Raw genomic sequence first — 17,458 nt, 5'->3', positions numbered from 1 at the left:
AATTCAAAACGAAATATGCAGATTCAATGCTAAGATGATATATCATATCAACGAAATCCGCAAAATTACGAAGAAGATGTCATTAAAGAGAACGAAACGTTAACAGGAATAAAAGAAAGAAGCATTTTTAATCAATTAGAAAATTTTCATGTGACTTTAAATTCTGCTTCAGATTCGATGTATGATTTCGCCGAAGGAATCTGTCATTATGATATGTGTCATATAATAAAACACTGTATAGAATATAATTATTTTTGTCTGGAACAACTAAATAGTCGAATGTCTGTATTTAATTATGGACCTATAGATAAATCGTCTGAACCTCCTTTTATTTTTAAAAACCACCTAGATAGCTTAACATTAGAAATGAGTGCTACTCAAACATTATGTTTTGTAAAATATTTTGGCCTTTTGATAGGTGATTTGATTCCTGAAAGCGATTCTTTTTGGTTGTTGTATAGACTTTTAAGAGAGATCCTTGACATTGTTTTTGTCAAAAATATGCACCAAAATTGTCTTAATATTTTGCAAGTACTTGTAAATGAATACCATAAGTTATATAATATATTGTAAGTTATATAATATAAGTTATATAATAATAAGTTATATTTATTACTAGCATAAGATTATTTAAAATTAAAGGATCATTTAATTGTTCATTATCCTAATTTTATGAAGAAAGCAGGACCTGTGTGTCAATTTTCATACTTCAAATTTGAAGCAAAACATAAGTTTTTAGAAAAGGCGGCTTCTGCAAGTGTTGATGTAAGAAAAATACAGCTTATACAATTGTTGTAAAGCACCAATTGCACATGTGTTACAGATTTTTCTTCTATTATTCAAACTTTTTCAACTGGACCTATAAAAACATAAATCAATTGATAAAGATTCAGATTTTAGCTTTTTTACCTGATAATATTTAAAAAATTGTCATTTAACAATTTGTAAATTAATTAATTATAAAGGAACTCGTTTTTATTAGAATTTAATTGTTATTATTAACGAAAGTGAATTTGGGCCATTATTTCAATTGGTTCAATTGGTGCTATAATTGTATATGAGCCCACAGTGATATTCTAATGTGAGAGTTTAGTTACTATAGGATTTAATGAATATATTCGTGGTTACGAAGTAAGATTTTCAGGATCAAAAAGAAACATTAATATAAATGATCTTTATGATCCATTTCCATTGAATTTAAACGCAAACGTGTATAATGAAAAATATGTTATTATGCGTTACGCACTTTAAGTTCTTTTTCATATTAGGTATATATATACCTTATATATATATACCTAAGGGTGGCCCACGTAAAGTGTTACAAGTCCATAACTTTAAAAATATTTATCAAATAAAAAAATTGTTCATAAAGAAGTTTTATGTATTCGAGAGGCCTCTCTAACTACATAAACGTAAAGTCGCCCCCGCTTCTTTTTTAAGAGGGGACGAGCGTAACTTCATAATTTTAAATGTAATCTTTTATAAAATGTTGCATATTTGGATTCTACGGGAAAAACAAATAAATTTTTTCTGAAACATTTGTTTGGAAAATGCTTCTATCAAAAGTTATAAGCATTTAAACCTTTAGCGATTTCATTCAGGATTGAACTCCATTGACACAAAGTTGCGTTCGCGATACAACAAAAACAAAAAAGATCTTAGAGTACATACTTCATGTTAACCAAAAGAAATATAAACAAACACATTTATTCGAAAACGTAAATATACACAGACCCGTTTCCTGATAAATGTGTTTATTTATGTTTCTTTTGCTAACATTAAATATGTACTCTAAGGTCTTTTTTGGTTTTGTTGTATCGCGAACGCAACTTTGTATCAATGGAGTTCAATCATGAATGAAATCGCTAAAGGTTTAAATGCTTATAACTTTTGACAGAAGCATTTTCCAAACAAATGTTTTAGATAAAATTTATTTGTTTTTCCCGTAGAATCCAAATATGTGACATTTTATAGGAGGTTCCATTTAAAATTATGAAGTTACCCCCATCCCTCCGTAAGGGGAGAGCCTACTTTAGAGCGCAGAGAACGGTGATTTTTGCCAATTTTTTTCTCAATAACAATAAAGTATCTTTAAATAACAATAAAGGATCTTTCCAAAACTTTACGGGTGTTTGAGTCGATATTTAGATAATACAAAAAATTTTTGTCTTCAGACATAATGCTTTTGATATCGGTATATGTCAATATCTTCGCAGCGCCGCGCCGCCGGCATCGTCAATTTGTGTACACGATAGCGGATCCAATTCTTGCCTGAAACATAATAATCAAAGTTTCTTTTAATCTTCATGGAATAATATCGTCAATGAACTAATAAAAATTAGATAAAAGTATAGAATTACAAAAGTGTAGGACTTTAAAGAAAAAGTTACGATTTTGACGGAAAAATTCCGACTTATTTCTGTAAAAAAAAATTGTTTAATGTAAGTTTTGTATAAATGTTTTTAATTCATCGACGATGGTTGGTCATCAGTTAACTCTAAAAATCTCGAGAGACGTCGGTCGGTCAAATAAATTTTTCTCTATCGTGTACACAAGTTTCAAAGAAGTGATGTTGAGAAAAACGCGTTTAAAGTTTTCGATGCGAAAAAATAATAGTTATTGAATACTTACAACAGTTATAGACTAATCTGCTATACCAGGCCCATACAGCAAGTCTTCCCCTTCCTCATTAAATTCTTGCAGTTGCTGTTGAAGGAGTCTACGAGCTGTTCGAGCCTCTTTCGTGCTGCTTGATCTGCGGCGCTCTTGCCTCGTCACTCGCTGCGCGTCATAATTATTGGCGAAAAATATGCATTGCTATCCGATATTAATGTTGAGCAAAGTCATCATTTTTAAAATGGACGAGTATCCTTCATTAAAAACACTCGCAGCAATGAAGACGGCGATTTCTACAATTTTTATGCCTGAATGTAAATGTTTCGGAGCTAGGCGCCAGACAGTAGAATTTAAACTCTCGTTGGAGTTTTGTGTGTGTCCGCCTAAACACCTCGTCAGAAGATCTTCCTTCGAAAGGTCGACAAATAGGAATTAAACATTTTATGACCTCTGGGTGTAGTGAAGGGGGATGGTCGAAATCTTTTTCTTTCCCTGCCGCCTCAGCCTTGCGCCGCTTGCACCAGCTGTCGGGCCCGGACATTGGACAATTGCCGTGTCTCGGATTTTCATTAGTGGAGCATAAATAATCAAGTGTTGCCATTACAGCTGTTTTCATTTCGGCAACAGAATAAACATTTCGCCTTATTGCCAAAATTGTTCAAAAATGTCTGGCGTATAGCGGATTGTCTCGCAACCTGCAGTGATACGGTCACAAAGATCTTGAATATCACGCACTGTTGTTGTAGCATATACGATTACAATAAACCTTGTTTCATGCACGATCTACAGAATTGAATTGAAATGTGATGACAATATTCTGTCGATTTCAAAGGCGCAACCACTGCTATTGTCTAGGTGTAAACAAGTAACCGTAACATTAAAGGTTAATATTATTCTGATTAGTGTTTACGAATAAGGCACAGTTTACCAGAGATGGGCATTTTTTAACGTGTCCGTGAATCAATGCATCGACGTGTCACTGCTTGTATTCAGGCGAACGGCGAACATTTTCAACATTTATTGTAACTAACTCAAGGTCACATTAAAACCAAATGTAAATAAGCATAATTAAACGATTGTCGTCTACATTAATTAATCCTTAATTTTCCCTTGTGTAAGTAATATAGCTAACAGTATTTTCAACATAACTCCTGAAATAAGCATTTCCGCACCTACGTCCATATAACATTTTTTCATCCTTTAGGTGTGAGGAATATATCCTTAAGTTTTTTACATATCTTTCTAGAACACCCTGTGTAGTCAACTTTTTAATAAAGACATCAATTTTCTTTTACCACCAAGCTTCTTTTGTTTTTTTAATATTTCGGAGCCGCGTACCTATCCTTTTCTCAACATGTCCAACGCATTCACTTTTCAGTACCAGGACGTCGTCGCCATATAAATTTAGATCTAAAATGGCCTTGTACGTTTTGGAATCACCGTCTCCAATGTAATTTACGTACGTCACTCCGACGTTTCTCCTTAGACCTTAGAAACATTTCTTGCACAGCGTCGACCTCCATTTTACCCGCGGAACCGGCATGGTTTGCAGAACACTCTTCTTCGTGCTGTTCGTACCACTCAATATATTCTTTAGTAACTTTTTTCTTGTTCCAAAACGTACAGGCTTGGCAGTAGCCACTTTTTACGATGAGATCTATTACTTTGCCAGTATAATTTTCAATTAGCGTCGTTATACCGTATAGTGAAGTAAACTCACGTTTCTTCCATGATCCATCGCCAGATATTTTGAACTCTGTTGGAGGTCTTCCATTGTTGACATTTTCTTTTTTTTCTTCTTCAACGGCTTTTTTACATAAAATATGCAACACTGAACACTGACTCAACAACATTTGTCGAGCCGATTATGCTGTACGAAAGATCGAGAGGCGCGGAACGTTTAAACGCTCCCGCCGTGTGACCTTATGGCTTCTACGCACAGGACGCGGCAGCGCGGCAGCGCGGCAACGCGTTGACCAATCACAATCTTTCTTTTCTAGAGATATGAGTTATATAACTGTAAAAGAAAGACTGTGATTGGTCAACGCGTTGCCGCGCTGCCGCGTCCTGTGTGTAGAAGCCATTATTTGCGTGACGCGTTTTGTTACATGAGCTGCATCTACCGAACCACTTTGAATTTCGCTCCATAACTTTAGGAATATATTATGAACGAATACTACTATCGGCTTATGCAAAAAAAATCGAAAATTTTGACTTTGTAAAGTAGGCTCCCCACTTAAAGGAGAAGCGAAGGCAACTTTACATTTATGTAATTAAAGAGGCCTCTCGAATACATGAAATTTCCTTATGAACAATTTTTTTATTTGGTAAATATTTTTAAAGTTATGGACTTGTAACACTTTACGTAGGCCACCCTGCATATATAATAGATATATTTATATTATATCAGTGGCAGTGTACTTTAATAATATATTGCAGAATAAATATTCTAAACATTTGAATGAGTTTTAATAGGTAATATGACAAATCTTATGCAGCTCTACATACTTTGCTACTGCAACATAGCAAATGAGCTAGCCATATATTACGGCTATAGATTTGCTACAGTAGCAAGGATTTCTGTTGTCATAGCAAATCTTTTTTTTCCGTGATAGGTAAACTGATAAGGGCGATAGGGTCGGAAGGCAGCGCGTCACGTGCAACGCCGTTACCGTTGCAAGCTACTTCTTTGCAAGGTTGAGAAGTTATTTTTGAAAAGTAACTCGTTATCATTACCCCATTAGTCAGAGCTCATTCCCGTAGCCAGCTAGTTTCATCAGAAGTACACTCGGTTATTCCCATTGAGCTCTATAGTACATACTGGAGTGAGCCTTTCCTGCACTAAAGTGTAGAATATAAACATACTATATTTACTACCATTTGACGTAGTATCAAAAATTTACAGTTTTATACAAGTCTGAGACCATCCGTACAGCCCTTTTCTTTCAAAAACTAAATATTTTGGAGAAAAATGTTTTCGACAAAAGTTGAATGGTGTCAAAGGGGACATATAACAACTATATCATTTTATTTACAGATGGTGCTACTTTCGAGATATTCACTGATCATTACTTTTCTTAAATAGAAATCCCAATTTCTTTTTTATATCATATTTTTCTACCAATTAATTTTAACCCTTTCGCTACAGTAGTCTGTCCCGCCGGAGTGCCACCACTGAACGGGACCACACGCCAAAAGTGTGCACATTGCGTGTGGTGCAGTCTCCGGCGTTCGGGTTTATATTTTACGTTTGAACAACGCCGCGCCGTTTTGACGTGCTTTTATATACAGGGGGTTTTATATACTGCGCCCTGATGAATAGCGCCCTGATTTTTGTTAATTTGATGATTTTTAAATTTCCAAAAGTCAGTAAGTTAACAAAAGTCAGGGCGCTATTGTAATAATATATTCTTGAGACTAAATAAAGTAAGAAAGTCTAGTACCACTTTTTTTTCCGACGAATAGTTAGCGAAATATCATAAGTTAAATATTGAAAAAGTTATTAAGATTTCCTCAAATATCTCAAAAAATATTAAACAAATAAAAAAATGTTTCAGACAAAAGTTGTTCAAATTAACTAGAAAAAAAAACAGTGTAATAAAAAATAGAGATTCCCATTTAAAAAACGCAAGTTGACCTCCAAATGACCTTGAAAATAGAGGTCGAGGTCAAAGTCAATGTCATCATAAGATAGCTCACTTAAATCCCTACAACTTTTGTTGAAATCATTTTCCTTGAAACTTCAATACTGAAGAGTTATGAGGGTGGTCCGTTACTTTTGAGATACCCTCCTGTATACCCAATAGACGGCGCTCGTATATACACAAGTCGTTGCGTGGATACCGTACATATCTGACGCTCGTAATGAAAGGGTTAACAACTTTTGTCTGAAACATTTTTTTATTTACCTAATATTTTTTGAGATATTTAAGAAAAACTTTAAAAAAAATTTAAGAAAAAGAAAAAGGAAAATATTTATCTCATGATATTTCGCTACTTGTCGGAAGAAAAAATAATACCAGACTTTTTTACTCTATTTGAATGAAGAGGTGTAGTCTCAAACACCCTGTGTATACAATATCCGACAGACCAATGTTTTAAACTTATTACGAAATAACATCCGAAGTATTAACCAATCACAGAGAGTCACCGACAGAAATGGCGATCAATCCAGCATACGCATGTCCTTCCGTACAAGGACAGGTGAGCTATCCCTACTCCTTGATGCTGCGCTCCAATATATATAAAGGTCAATGGTTTTTCCGATCATTTCACGAAACGTCACGAAACAATCGTTCTGAAACGTCGCGGGAAACAAACGGGAACATAATAACTCATTGATTCATTGCGGTCAGTGAATGAAATCGAGTGAACGATTAGGGATTATCGATTTTTAGTGATAGATCCTTCAGACCAATAACATTTACGAATTATTTAATAGTTGTGTCGTGAACGCACTCATTAACTGCTTACTCGCGCGCATCCTGGATATTGACATCGAATCTCACCGGCTAATTAAGAGCGGGAAACGGCGCGGCGGAGTAAATATTGAAAGGAGCAAGGAAGTGAGAGGATACGAACTCAAAGTTTTCTTTTTCTTCCCCAAGTAAGTTTAATCAGGCGACGTTTCGTGGGAGCAGTTCTAAGTTCGGCTTGCATTTTATTTTATTTATGAACTATCAAATTGGATCTGCGGGATAGGTATAATCTTCTCCTCTTCTCTTCTCTCCTCCTATCCTTTTCTTCCCGCTGCTCTTCCCGCTTCCTTCTGCTCCTTCCACTTCCTCACCGGTGGAAATGTCAACTTCTCCGATTCTCGGCATTGTGACGACGCTGCCGGCGCAGTTTTTGCAAAGCATCCTTCTTATCGGGAAATTTTAAATTAGTTTGTTGTCTCGCCGAGGTGAAAGGACTTTTGAACGAGAGAGTTTCGACAATAAGCGAGAGAGTGATTTATCGGATGACTATGTATTTTCTCGTACGGAAATGTTTCTCTCCGTTTTGTCTCTTTCTTCGACGAGTACACGTCACGTCAGAGTGACACGAAGTCGCCGGTGAGTTCTTTTCGTTGAAATCTGGCAGTTCACTTTCCAACTTCTCCCTTTTCCCTCATATCCGATTATTTGTTCTTTACGCAAAGTTCCTTTCTGTCGATAACAAGAGGCGCAATTTTACCGGTCTAATAAGGTATTCTATATATATCATTGACATCAAACTTTCATCAACTTTTAAAACTTTTAAAACTTTTCTACTTTTCAACAACGTGTAATAACGAACTTGTGATTGCGGTTTGACGCGATAAATGTGCGAAACGAAATGTCTCGTTAATTATACAACTAAATATAATTGATCTCACGGAAACAAAAGATTTGCTATGACAACAGAAATCTTTGCTAGTGTAGCAAATTTACAGCCGTAATATATAGATAGCTCATTTGCTATGTTGCAGTAGTAAAGTATGTAGAGCTGCATAAGATTTGTCATATTACCTATTAAAACTCATTCAAATGTTTAGAATATTTATTCTACAATATATTATTAAAGTACACTGCCACTAATATAATATAAATATATCTATTATATATACAGGGTGGCCCACGTAAAGTGTTACAAGTCTACAACTTTAAAAATATTTATCAAATCAAAAAATTATTCATAAGGAAGTTTCATGTATTCGAGAGGTCTCCCTAACTACATAAACGTAAAGTCACCTCCGCTTCTCCTTTAAGGGGCGACGGGAGTAACTTTATAATTTTAAATGGAACCCGCTATAAAATGTTGCATATTTGGATTCTACGGGATAAAACAAGTAAATTTTATTTGAAGTATTTGTTTCGAAAATGCTTCTATCAAAAGTTATAAGCATTTAAACATTTAGTAATTTTATTCATGATTGAACTCCATTGACACAAAGTTGCGTTCGCGATACAACAAAAACAAAAAAGACCTTAGAATATATACTTGATGTTAACCAAAAGAAACATAAACAAACACATTTATCGGAAACGTAAATACAGACAGATCACAGACCCGTTTCCATCCATTCATTCATTCCTTCATTCCTTCATTCCTTCGTTCCTTCATTCTTTCATCCATTCATTCTCTCTCTCTCTCTCTCTCTCTCTCTCTCTCTCTCTCTCTCTCTCTCTCTCTCTCTCTCTCTCTCATGGCTCAAGGCGTAGGAAGAATATCACTCCAACACCAACTTTCGAAGTTGTATTAATTAATAATTTACGCGACACAATTCAGACATAATTCAGATACAACTCAGGGCACAATATATTAATATTGGCATTCATTTCACTCGTTTAACCTCATTTCTTTTCTATCGTGCATATACTTGCGTCTCGACGCGATTGCCAAAACATTTGACTCTCAGTGCGCGCGAACACCACCCAAAAATCTTCGTTGCACGACGCGCATGCGACACGTGACAGATGACCTTCATTTGGCTATCACATGTTGAATATCGTGTCACTTGTCACGCTAGCTGCAAGAGCTATAACTGTAGTAAAAGTAACAAATGACACTAGTTACAAACCGCATGTAGCGTAGTAAAAGTAACTTGTTACAGTAACTACAAAGATACTTTTCAACAAAAGTGGGCTTACTCTATGAATAAATTGACGATTGTTTTCGTACACATCTTCTTTCCTGCAGTAGCAAATCTGCTTATTTACGACGTTTAATTTTTTTCGACAAGCTATAGATTTGCTCAACCAACCAAACCATTCTTTTCCGTGCTCCTTATTAATAGATTTCATTGTGAAAGTGACGCGACGGTATAACATATGAGCTAAGAACTTTTATTTATCGCATATATTAATGGTAATTTGTCTATCATTGTTGAATGCCCCCACATTGAATCGTATTCAGAACCGAGTAATTTCGCCCAAATATACAATATATGCAAATATATTTAAATAAGAAAGAAAATATCGTAGATATTATACTGAAGCTCATAGCACTGGAAAATCAATAAGGTCGACGGTATATTTTCGACGTTGATTCTTCTCGTCGCCATGCGCTTTTCATTCGAAAGTTCTTATTTTTCTTTTTTTCCATTACAGTAACAGCACACAAATCTTGCGAAGAGAACGGCTCTGCATTTCGAGTATAATATGGATCAATCACATGATGAGCGTGAATCTCTTAAATCTGAAGGTGAGTAATGTTTCATTCATATTATTCCGTCCAAAGGGAAGAGATTGACTAGCAATAGTCGATCAATACTGATGACGAATCAAACAAATATCGAGAGGCATGGAACAGCATAAAGAAGGAAGAAGAGAGACAGAAAGCGAGGGAGATAGAGAATATCGCGAGGACTTTCATCAGGATCAAAGAGAGGAAAAATCTTGGAAGATTTTTAAAAGAATTTTTAATACTGTCGCGCTGAGCTGTTTTATCGCGACGTAATTCTGTCCTCTCCTCGTCTCTCATTCATGTTCGTCTTCTTCCATCTTTCCTCTGCTCGGTGGGAAATAAAATCGTAATGTAAGTTCGCACACGCGAGGCCCAGTTACGTCTTCCCCGACAGTCGTGCAACGTCCTGACAGGAATTTTCGGCTTTTGCCTAATTAGAGTAAGTCTGGGATAGATGAACATAGTTTTTTTAATTGCAAATAACTCATCTGCTTTAATGTAATAAATGGTCAGCAATATATTAACACATTCAGTAGAAGATAATGTTTAAGATACAGAAGAGTTTCTGTGAAAAAAAATTCATGGGGCGCCAATAATAACGAAATATTAAAAATATTCTGTGAGGGATAGATGGTCAGGTGTCCAGGTTGGATGGTCATATATCAAAGGATAGTTAGACATACGTCATCTTGGTAATAAATTTTTAGGTTAAATATAATGTTTTTTAGTCGCTTGAGTCCAGGTCTAATGTTGTAACTCAAAATAAACCGTATTTGTAAGGTACGAGGTAATTCGAAAAGTTCTCGGCCTGGCACAGAGATAGCGCCAGGAATATCAACTGGCTATGATTTTTCTCAAATTTAATCCTCCAGAGGATTTTCTCAAGTTTAATCCTACCGTAACGTTACAGACAGATGCCTTCAGTCGTTTGCTTGTTGTGATCGAGGAAAGCAAGCAAGATTTTTTGCGTTTCTCGAAAAATAGATAAAGTCGAGTATCGCACAGTGATAAAGTACTTCGTTTTGAAAGGTTTAACGCCAACGGAAATAAAAGACGAGCTGGAGGTCTCCACTTTGGGAGACTCTTCATCATCGTTTTCAACAGTTAAGAAATGGGCTGCTGAATTCAAACATGGTCTTTCATCCATTTATGACGCTGAACGTTCAGGTCGACCAAAAACCGCTATGACTAAGGAAAAATCGCTATGACATCACAAAAATCCACAATACCGTGTTAAATGACCGACGAGTAAAAATGCATGAGCTTGCTGACATTGCAAAGATCTTGATAGATCGTGTTAACAACATCTTATACGAACATTTGCACATGAGAAAGCTTTCAGCGCGATGGGTGCCACATTTGCTAACGGTCAATCAAAAACGCATGAATATTTCTCAGGAGTGCTTGGACATGTTTAAACGCGATTCAACCGAATTTCTGCGACGATTCATCACTGTTGATGAAACATGGATTCACACGCACCGTACTCACCAGATTTTGTCCCCAGTGACTTTTACCTGTTTCCGAACATGAAGAAATGGCTCGCTGGAAAGAAATTTACTTCAAATATGGAGGTCATTACTGAGACAAACGCTTATTTTGAAGGGTTAGAGAAATCGTATTATACTGAAAGTAGAAAAAAGTTAAAATATCGGTGGTTTAAGTGTATTGAGTTGAAATGGGACTATGTAGAAAAATAAAACAACATTTTGTCAAAAATCATATGTTTTCTTTGTCAGGCCGAGAACTTTCCGAACTACCCTCGTATTATTCCGACGTGTGAAACATTTTGGAGGTTAATAAAAACATAAAACATTTATTTTTTAACTCATAATAACAGTGTTTTCGTGTATCAGGAAGAAACACCTATTCGTGGTACATCCAACTCCGATTGACCGATCGGTATTGACAAGTTTAACATTTCATGTTAGGTACTAGGAAAAATTACAGTCGAATAGATATATATGCTACGGTTAAAGTGATAAATTGGTTATTATGCATAATAATCAACAGCTTTGGTTAATGTGATAAAATACATGCAATTTATCACTTGAACCGGTTATTTTACATAACTAAACTTTATTGGTTAAAGTGAAAATGATATTCAGAAAATGATTTTGGAGAAACTTTTGGAAACCATTTATGTCCAATTGTCATGAATATTGGCAGAAATACTCCAAACGATATCAAAATGTTACAAAGTTATGAACAATTAAACCTACGTGTAAGTTGCAAGTGCGCTTTGCATCGCGCGCTGCGCGCACGATTGTTGAAATCTACGCGTAAGTTAAAAGTGCGTAAGCTGCACGCGCGGTTATTAAAACTCATGCGTAATTGAGTGCGCATAGCGCGCGATGCAAAACGCATTTGCAACTTACGCGTGGGTTTTAATAACCGTGGGTGCAGCTTACTTACGCTTTTAACTTACGTGTGGGTTTTAATAACCGCGCGTGCAGTTTGCACGCTTATGATGGACAGTATCTCACGTATGAAGCTTTTATTTGCTATATTTTCTAAATTAACGTCGTTTGGCAGAATAATTTTTGGAGATAATTACTCAGATTAATCTCCTTGACAACATGCACGTATACAAACGGTAAATATAGTCATCGGTATTGATTCGCCTCGAGACAGACGAATAATGCTTATGTAACGACTGAGACAAATTCAAACTTGTAGAAACATGAAATTTATCGCTTTAACCAGAACATGTTGGTTATTATTCATAATCACCGGTTAATGTGATAAATTTTACAAAAATATGAATAATTTCAAATCAAATTAACCAAAGCTGTTGGTTATGCATAGTAACTGGATTTATCAGTTTAACCGTAACATATATATATATATATCTAGAAAATGTCGATCCGATGTCCATTGCTTGCTAAGTCTCGCTAAGTAGGCTGCCCATCTAACTCTGAAAAAAATAGACCATCTATCCCCGTTTGGAGAGTTCGCGTAAAAATGTGTATACCGTGTAAAACATCGTCTCGGTGACGAATTTCGAGACTAAATATGAAAATACGATGTTTTTTTAGTCGTTTAAGCTCAGGTCTAATATTGTAACTCAAAATAAACCGTATTCGCAAGATATTTTTCCGACGTGTGAAACATTTTGGAAATTACTAGAAATATAAAACATTTATTTACTCACAATAGTAGTGTTTCTGGGCATCAGGATGAAACATACTTACTCGTGGTGGTACATCCAACTTACAACTGACCGATCAGCGCTGACGCCTAGCATATATTACAAAAATTATAGCAATTGACTATTTATCCCTTATGCCCATCTATTTCGGATTTATCCTATTGCCACTCTAAGGGCTCCTCCGCGACAGCTGTAACTCGCGCATCAACTCGCGTATATCTCTCACGCAAAAAGTAATATCGTTTGAAAAAGCGAACCGGTATACGCCATTGTTGAAATATCTGAAAAGCACGTTGCATGCGGCAAACAGGTATTACGTTTTTGCATTCGCGACGTTACCGGGCGGGACAATTTAGCACGCGACTTCGCAGTCCATCTCGCGGAATACGCCGCGCGGCGGCCGACATTAATGTCGCTTAAAGGAGATAATCCATACAATTCGATGAGAAAAAAGCAGTATTTTATGAATTTATTGCTAGAAAAGTATTAAGCAGATACTTTTGAAACTTTGAGAAGACTTAATTGGTACTTTAAACAAGTGAAAAATATTATTTGCATAAAAGAATAATGTCAATATAATGAATTTTAAAGGCAATTGTTGATACCAGTGATTTCAAATGGTCCGCACTCTGGCGTCTGCTGTATCTGAAACCAAAAAACCAAATGGTTCCTAACTCTGTATGAATTCGCGCTGTCGATGAACCTAAAAGTAAAGAGAAAAGTTAAATAAAAGAAAAATGGCATGACTTTAAACTAAAATTTTCCAATTTTACAGAAAATTGTTGTCTTCTTTCAAGAAAAAGAATTGTCTAATGTAATTATTTAGTCAAAATAGGTTTATATAGAAAAGAATGCTTTTATTTAGATGTCTGCAAAAGACCGGATTGGTTAAGTAGTTTTTGAGTTATCGTGCGGGCCAATTTGAAAAAAAAAAACTACTTTCGAGAAAAACGCATTTAAAGGTTTAAGAAACAAAAAGTTTAAGTTTTTAGTAACTTACGGCTATTAATCTGCAATTGCAGGGTCGTATAATAATTTTTCCTCTTCTTCGTACAATTCATTTTGCTCTAAAAGTTGTTGTTTTCCAGCCAGCCGAGCTTCTCTGGTGCTACTCAAGCTACGGCGTTTCTGCCTTTACAGTCGGTATTTGTCGTAATTTTTGGCGTAGGTTTTATATAAATCTGCAGAAAATATTTATCCCCTCTCTGCTGATGCTTAAAAATCGCATGATAAACACATTCCAGCGATTAATTTCAAATCCATTGCCGATAAAAATTTATGTCCTGAATTGATATCTCGGCGACCGCAATGGCATGCAAATATAGGTTTGAAACCGAGACCACGATTTCTTGTTTGCTCAAATATCACGTTTTGTTTATACTCACGGCAAATAAAATAGTTTGATAATATAGATAGTAGATAGATAATAGTAGTAGAAGTATAGATAGATAAATAGATGATAGTAAAAACAGTACAAAATTCGATAATCTTGTAACAGTGCATTGGACTCCAGTTATTTAATATTCTCACTGCTTGCACACACTTGCACAGATCTAGTTTTCTTGCACTCGCACTTCGTTTTATATTTTCACCTTTTTTTATCACTAAATTGATCATCATGAAAGTATCTTTTTGCCAGTATAGATATCTGGCTGCGTTGCTGCTTAGTTCCTTTCAGATACGACGACATTTTACCGATTAGAACTGTTCCGCATGGCCTGAAATTCGAAGCGCGACTGACCGTGCGAAGTAAAATAAATCAAATATTGTATAAGTATAATATTTCACAAACATCTGCTCTGCATCATATGGTACAGGGAGGTTAAAGAAGGATAGGCTCGTCATGCGCTCCGATTATACCGGTTGGCGGCATTGACACCCATAACGTTCACTAGCATCCGTAAGACTTCGAATTTCACTTTATAACTTTGAGAATATATTTTCGAGATGTTTTACTATTGATTTATAGAGAAAGAGATCGATTTTTTGGACCAATTACATGGACTATCCCCTTTAAACATCGCTGATATTTCGCCCATCTTGAATCTTGAATGAGGAAGAGTTTGTGCGCTTGCGATTTGCGCTTGAAGAATTGATTTGCCGTCCGCCGCGATTTCCAGCTGTCTCGCGATAAACGATCAGCGAATGACGAATACCTCTGTTGTTCTTCCCTTTCACCAATCACTGTAAAATTCAGAGATACATTATGGTGTCTACGCCGAATTTTTCCAACGTTCTCCGCGCGCTTTCGCGGTTCTATAATGACGAAATTCTTTTATAATCGCGTTATCGAAAGCCGCGATAACGCAATGAAGCGTTTGCCGTTTTGCTAAAAAGCGGCTTTTACGTAATGCCATTCACGTCAACCCTTCTCGCGTACTTGATAAGAACACGCTATTCATTAAGGCCAATTTCATTTCGGGGCACGCACAGTCTAATTATCCTTTGGAACGTGTTCCGTCATAATCATGCTCGTCGCGCGGTATGTAGTCTTTAACGCACGTTGACATTAACGTCGATATTTACACTTTTTGTCATAACGCCGCTGAAATTGCGAATTCCACGCGCCCGCGTCACGGGAAGCGTCTTCGAAATTGAGAAGTCTCTTTGCTGGTGTAGAGATAAATGGCACGCGCCGATGGTGAACGAGCTTACGAGAGGAGGAGAATGAGCGAACCGTAAAAGGGAATACAAATTGGAGGTAGTAATCTCGGGTTGCAGCGAAAATATGTGAACTGCGAGGTATATGGACGATCTGTATAATCTGGCTTTACGTCACGTGCGCGATGACGGATTATATATTGTTGTACATTGCGAATTACGGCAGAATGGACCTTTATACTCGTCAACGAGATAATCAGGGCTAATCAACCGCGATTGTCCGAGTGAATTAGGCGAATAAAGCATTGAAGCAATTTCTTAGTGCTAATCGCGAGGTGAATCATAATATGAATTTCGTAAGAAAAGGAGAAGAAAGGAACAGCTATTTGTTTACAAATGGCACCGCTTTCGACATATTCACCGATCATTACTTTTCTTAAATGGAAACCCCTATTTTTTATTATACCGTCTTTTTCTACTAATTAATTTAAACAACTTTTGTCTTAAACATTTTTCCCTAAAATATCGCGTTCACAAAAAAATCATATTACATTAAGTTTTACATAACAACTAATTTTACATAACAATTACATAAAAAGAGGACACTTTCAACTATTCAATCGAAAATAATTTTATTAAATCGAAAATCTAAACTATTTTCAGCTAATTCAGCTGAAACACGAGTTTGCAATAGCTACAAAATTTACGCAAAGGCTTCCCGGGCCTTTCGATTATTGGATGATAAATCCTCGGATTAGAATATGTTCCCCGGGTTTTAACCGAAAACTAACGACGGCATCGTGTTCAGCGGGTCAAAATCCTTTGGAAATGAAGTTTTGTCCGTTCCCCGCGATGGGCCAAAATTGGCCCTTTTTACCCATTGTTCTTTATTTTATATTTTGAACATTAATGAATACATTGCGAAAATTTCAAGTCCTCATTCAACCTACCGTTTCTGTTAAAAAAATTTGTAAACAAAATTCGTTAAAAAAATTCGTAACAATAGCTTTGAAAACGGTCTGCTCCGCATGTAATTCCCCCCTTAAACTCTGTTAAATAAGACTCTGTTAAACCGCGGCAAATACGGTTATCCTCGTACGTGTAACGTGTCCCTTTATCTGTTTCTGCAAATTACAGGATAACGTCTCTCTCTCTACCCTCCTCTCTCTCTCTCTCTCTCTCTCTCTCTCTCACACTCTTTTTCTAGACAAACATGTTCCACACGAGGAGGAGTTTTTAATTCACACTTGTCTAACGTGAGCTGAATTCGCGGCGTGTACGTTGCATTTTTAAATGAAGCTGGCTCTTTGTGCTCATATGGTATATCACAATGTGTGTGTGTGTGTGTGTGTATGTGTGTGTGTGTGTGTGTGTGTATGTGTGTGTGTGTGCACGTATATCTAGAATAAAAGCCGTTGAATTGATTGAGACACAATGAACGTTTATATATGATCCACTGCATCTCCTAACAGTCTTGTAACATTTGAATCTCGTCGATATAAATATTGTCCAGAAAAAGTAAGAGGGAGAGAAGAGATAAAAGGAAGGAAATCAATTTTCGCAAATAAATAAGTAATCAATATTTAAAAAGCGCGGAGCGTTTAGCAGTGATCCTCACAATTAACATGAGCGCGCAGTTCAATTCCGAAGATAAGCAAATACACAAAATGCATCGGCAATTAGCGTCCTTCTTCTTATTTATTTATCAATTATCGTGAAAGCAGCAGTGAGATCCGTTGCGGAAAACGACGACGAGGCAGTCGGAAACACACGGCGAGCGTGAAATGTTCATGATTCTAAACGTTGCGTTACAATCATGCTCGAGTTTCAATCTCGGAAATGTGTGCCTAGAGTTTCCAATCCCGGGATCCTGGATCCCGGGATCCCGGGATCCCGGCCAAATTTTTGTTCCCGAAAATACTCGGGATTCAACATCACAAATCC

General features: G+C 36.3%; 1 protein-coding gene and 1 long non-coding RNA gene across 5 annotated transcripts in view; one reads left to right on the top strand and one right to left on the bottom strand.

The window, feature by feature from the left end:
* The window catches only part of LOC109504127 (calcitonin receptor-like), a 149,611-nt gene that overhangs the window by 115,655 nt on the left and 16,498 nt on the right, over nucleotides 1-17,458 (top strand). For 2 of the 4 annotated variants that reach the window (XM_025297122.1, XM_025297121.1), the window contains exon 4: nucleotides 9,687-9,780. In XM_025297122.1, the coding sequence (XP_025152907.1) occupies nucleotides 9,687-9,780 (94 nt within the window). Of the gene's footprint in view, nucleotides 1-9,686; nucleotides 9,781-14,001; nucleotides 14,227-17,458 lie in introns of those variants that run through there. The other 2 variants (XM_025297119.1, XM_025297120.1) reach the window with 2 other exon arrangements.
* Nucleotides 12,918-15,505, bottom strand: LOC112588190 (uncharacterized). The gene is made up of 3 exons (XR_003112645.1): nucleotides 15,440-15,505; nucleotides 13,914-15,097; nucleotides 12,918-13,558 (listed from the first exon to the last, which is right to left on the bottom strand). It is a non-coding gene; the product is annotated as an uncharacterized LOC112588190 (long non-coding RNA).

This window comes from Harpegnathos saltator, unplaced genomic scaffold (genome assembly GCF_003227715.2).
Source record: "Harpegnathos saltator strain DR-91 unplaced genomic scaffold, Hsal_v8.6 scaffold17, whole genome shotgun sequence".
NCBI lineage: Eukaryota > Metazoa > Arthropoda > Insecta > Hymenoptera > Formicidae > Harpegnathos > Harpegnathos saltator.
Note: the sequence above shows the minus strand (reverse complement) of the source record. Positions and strands in the feature narration are given on the sequence as shown.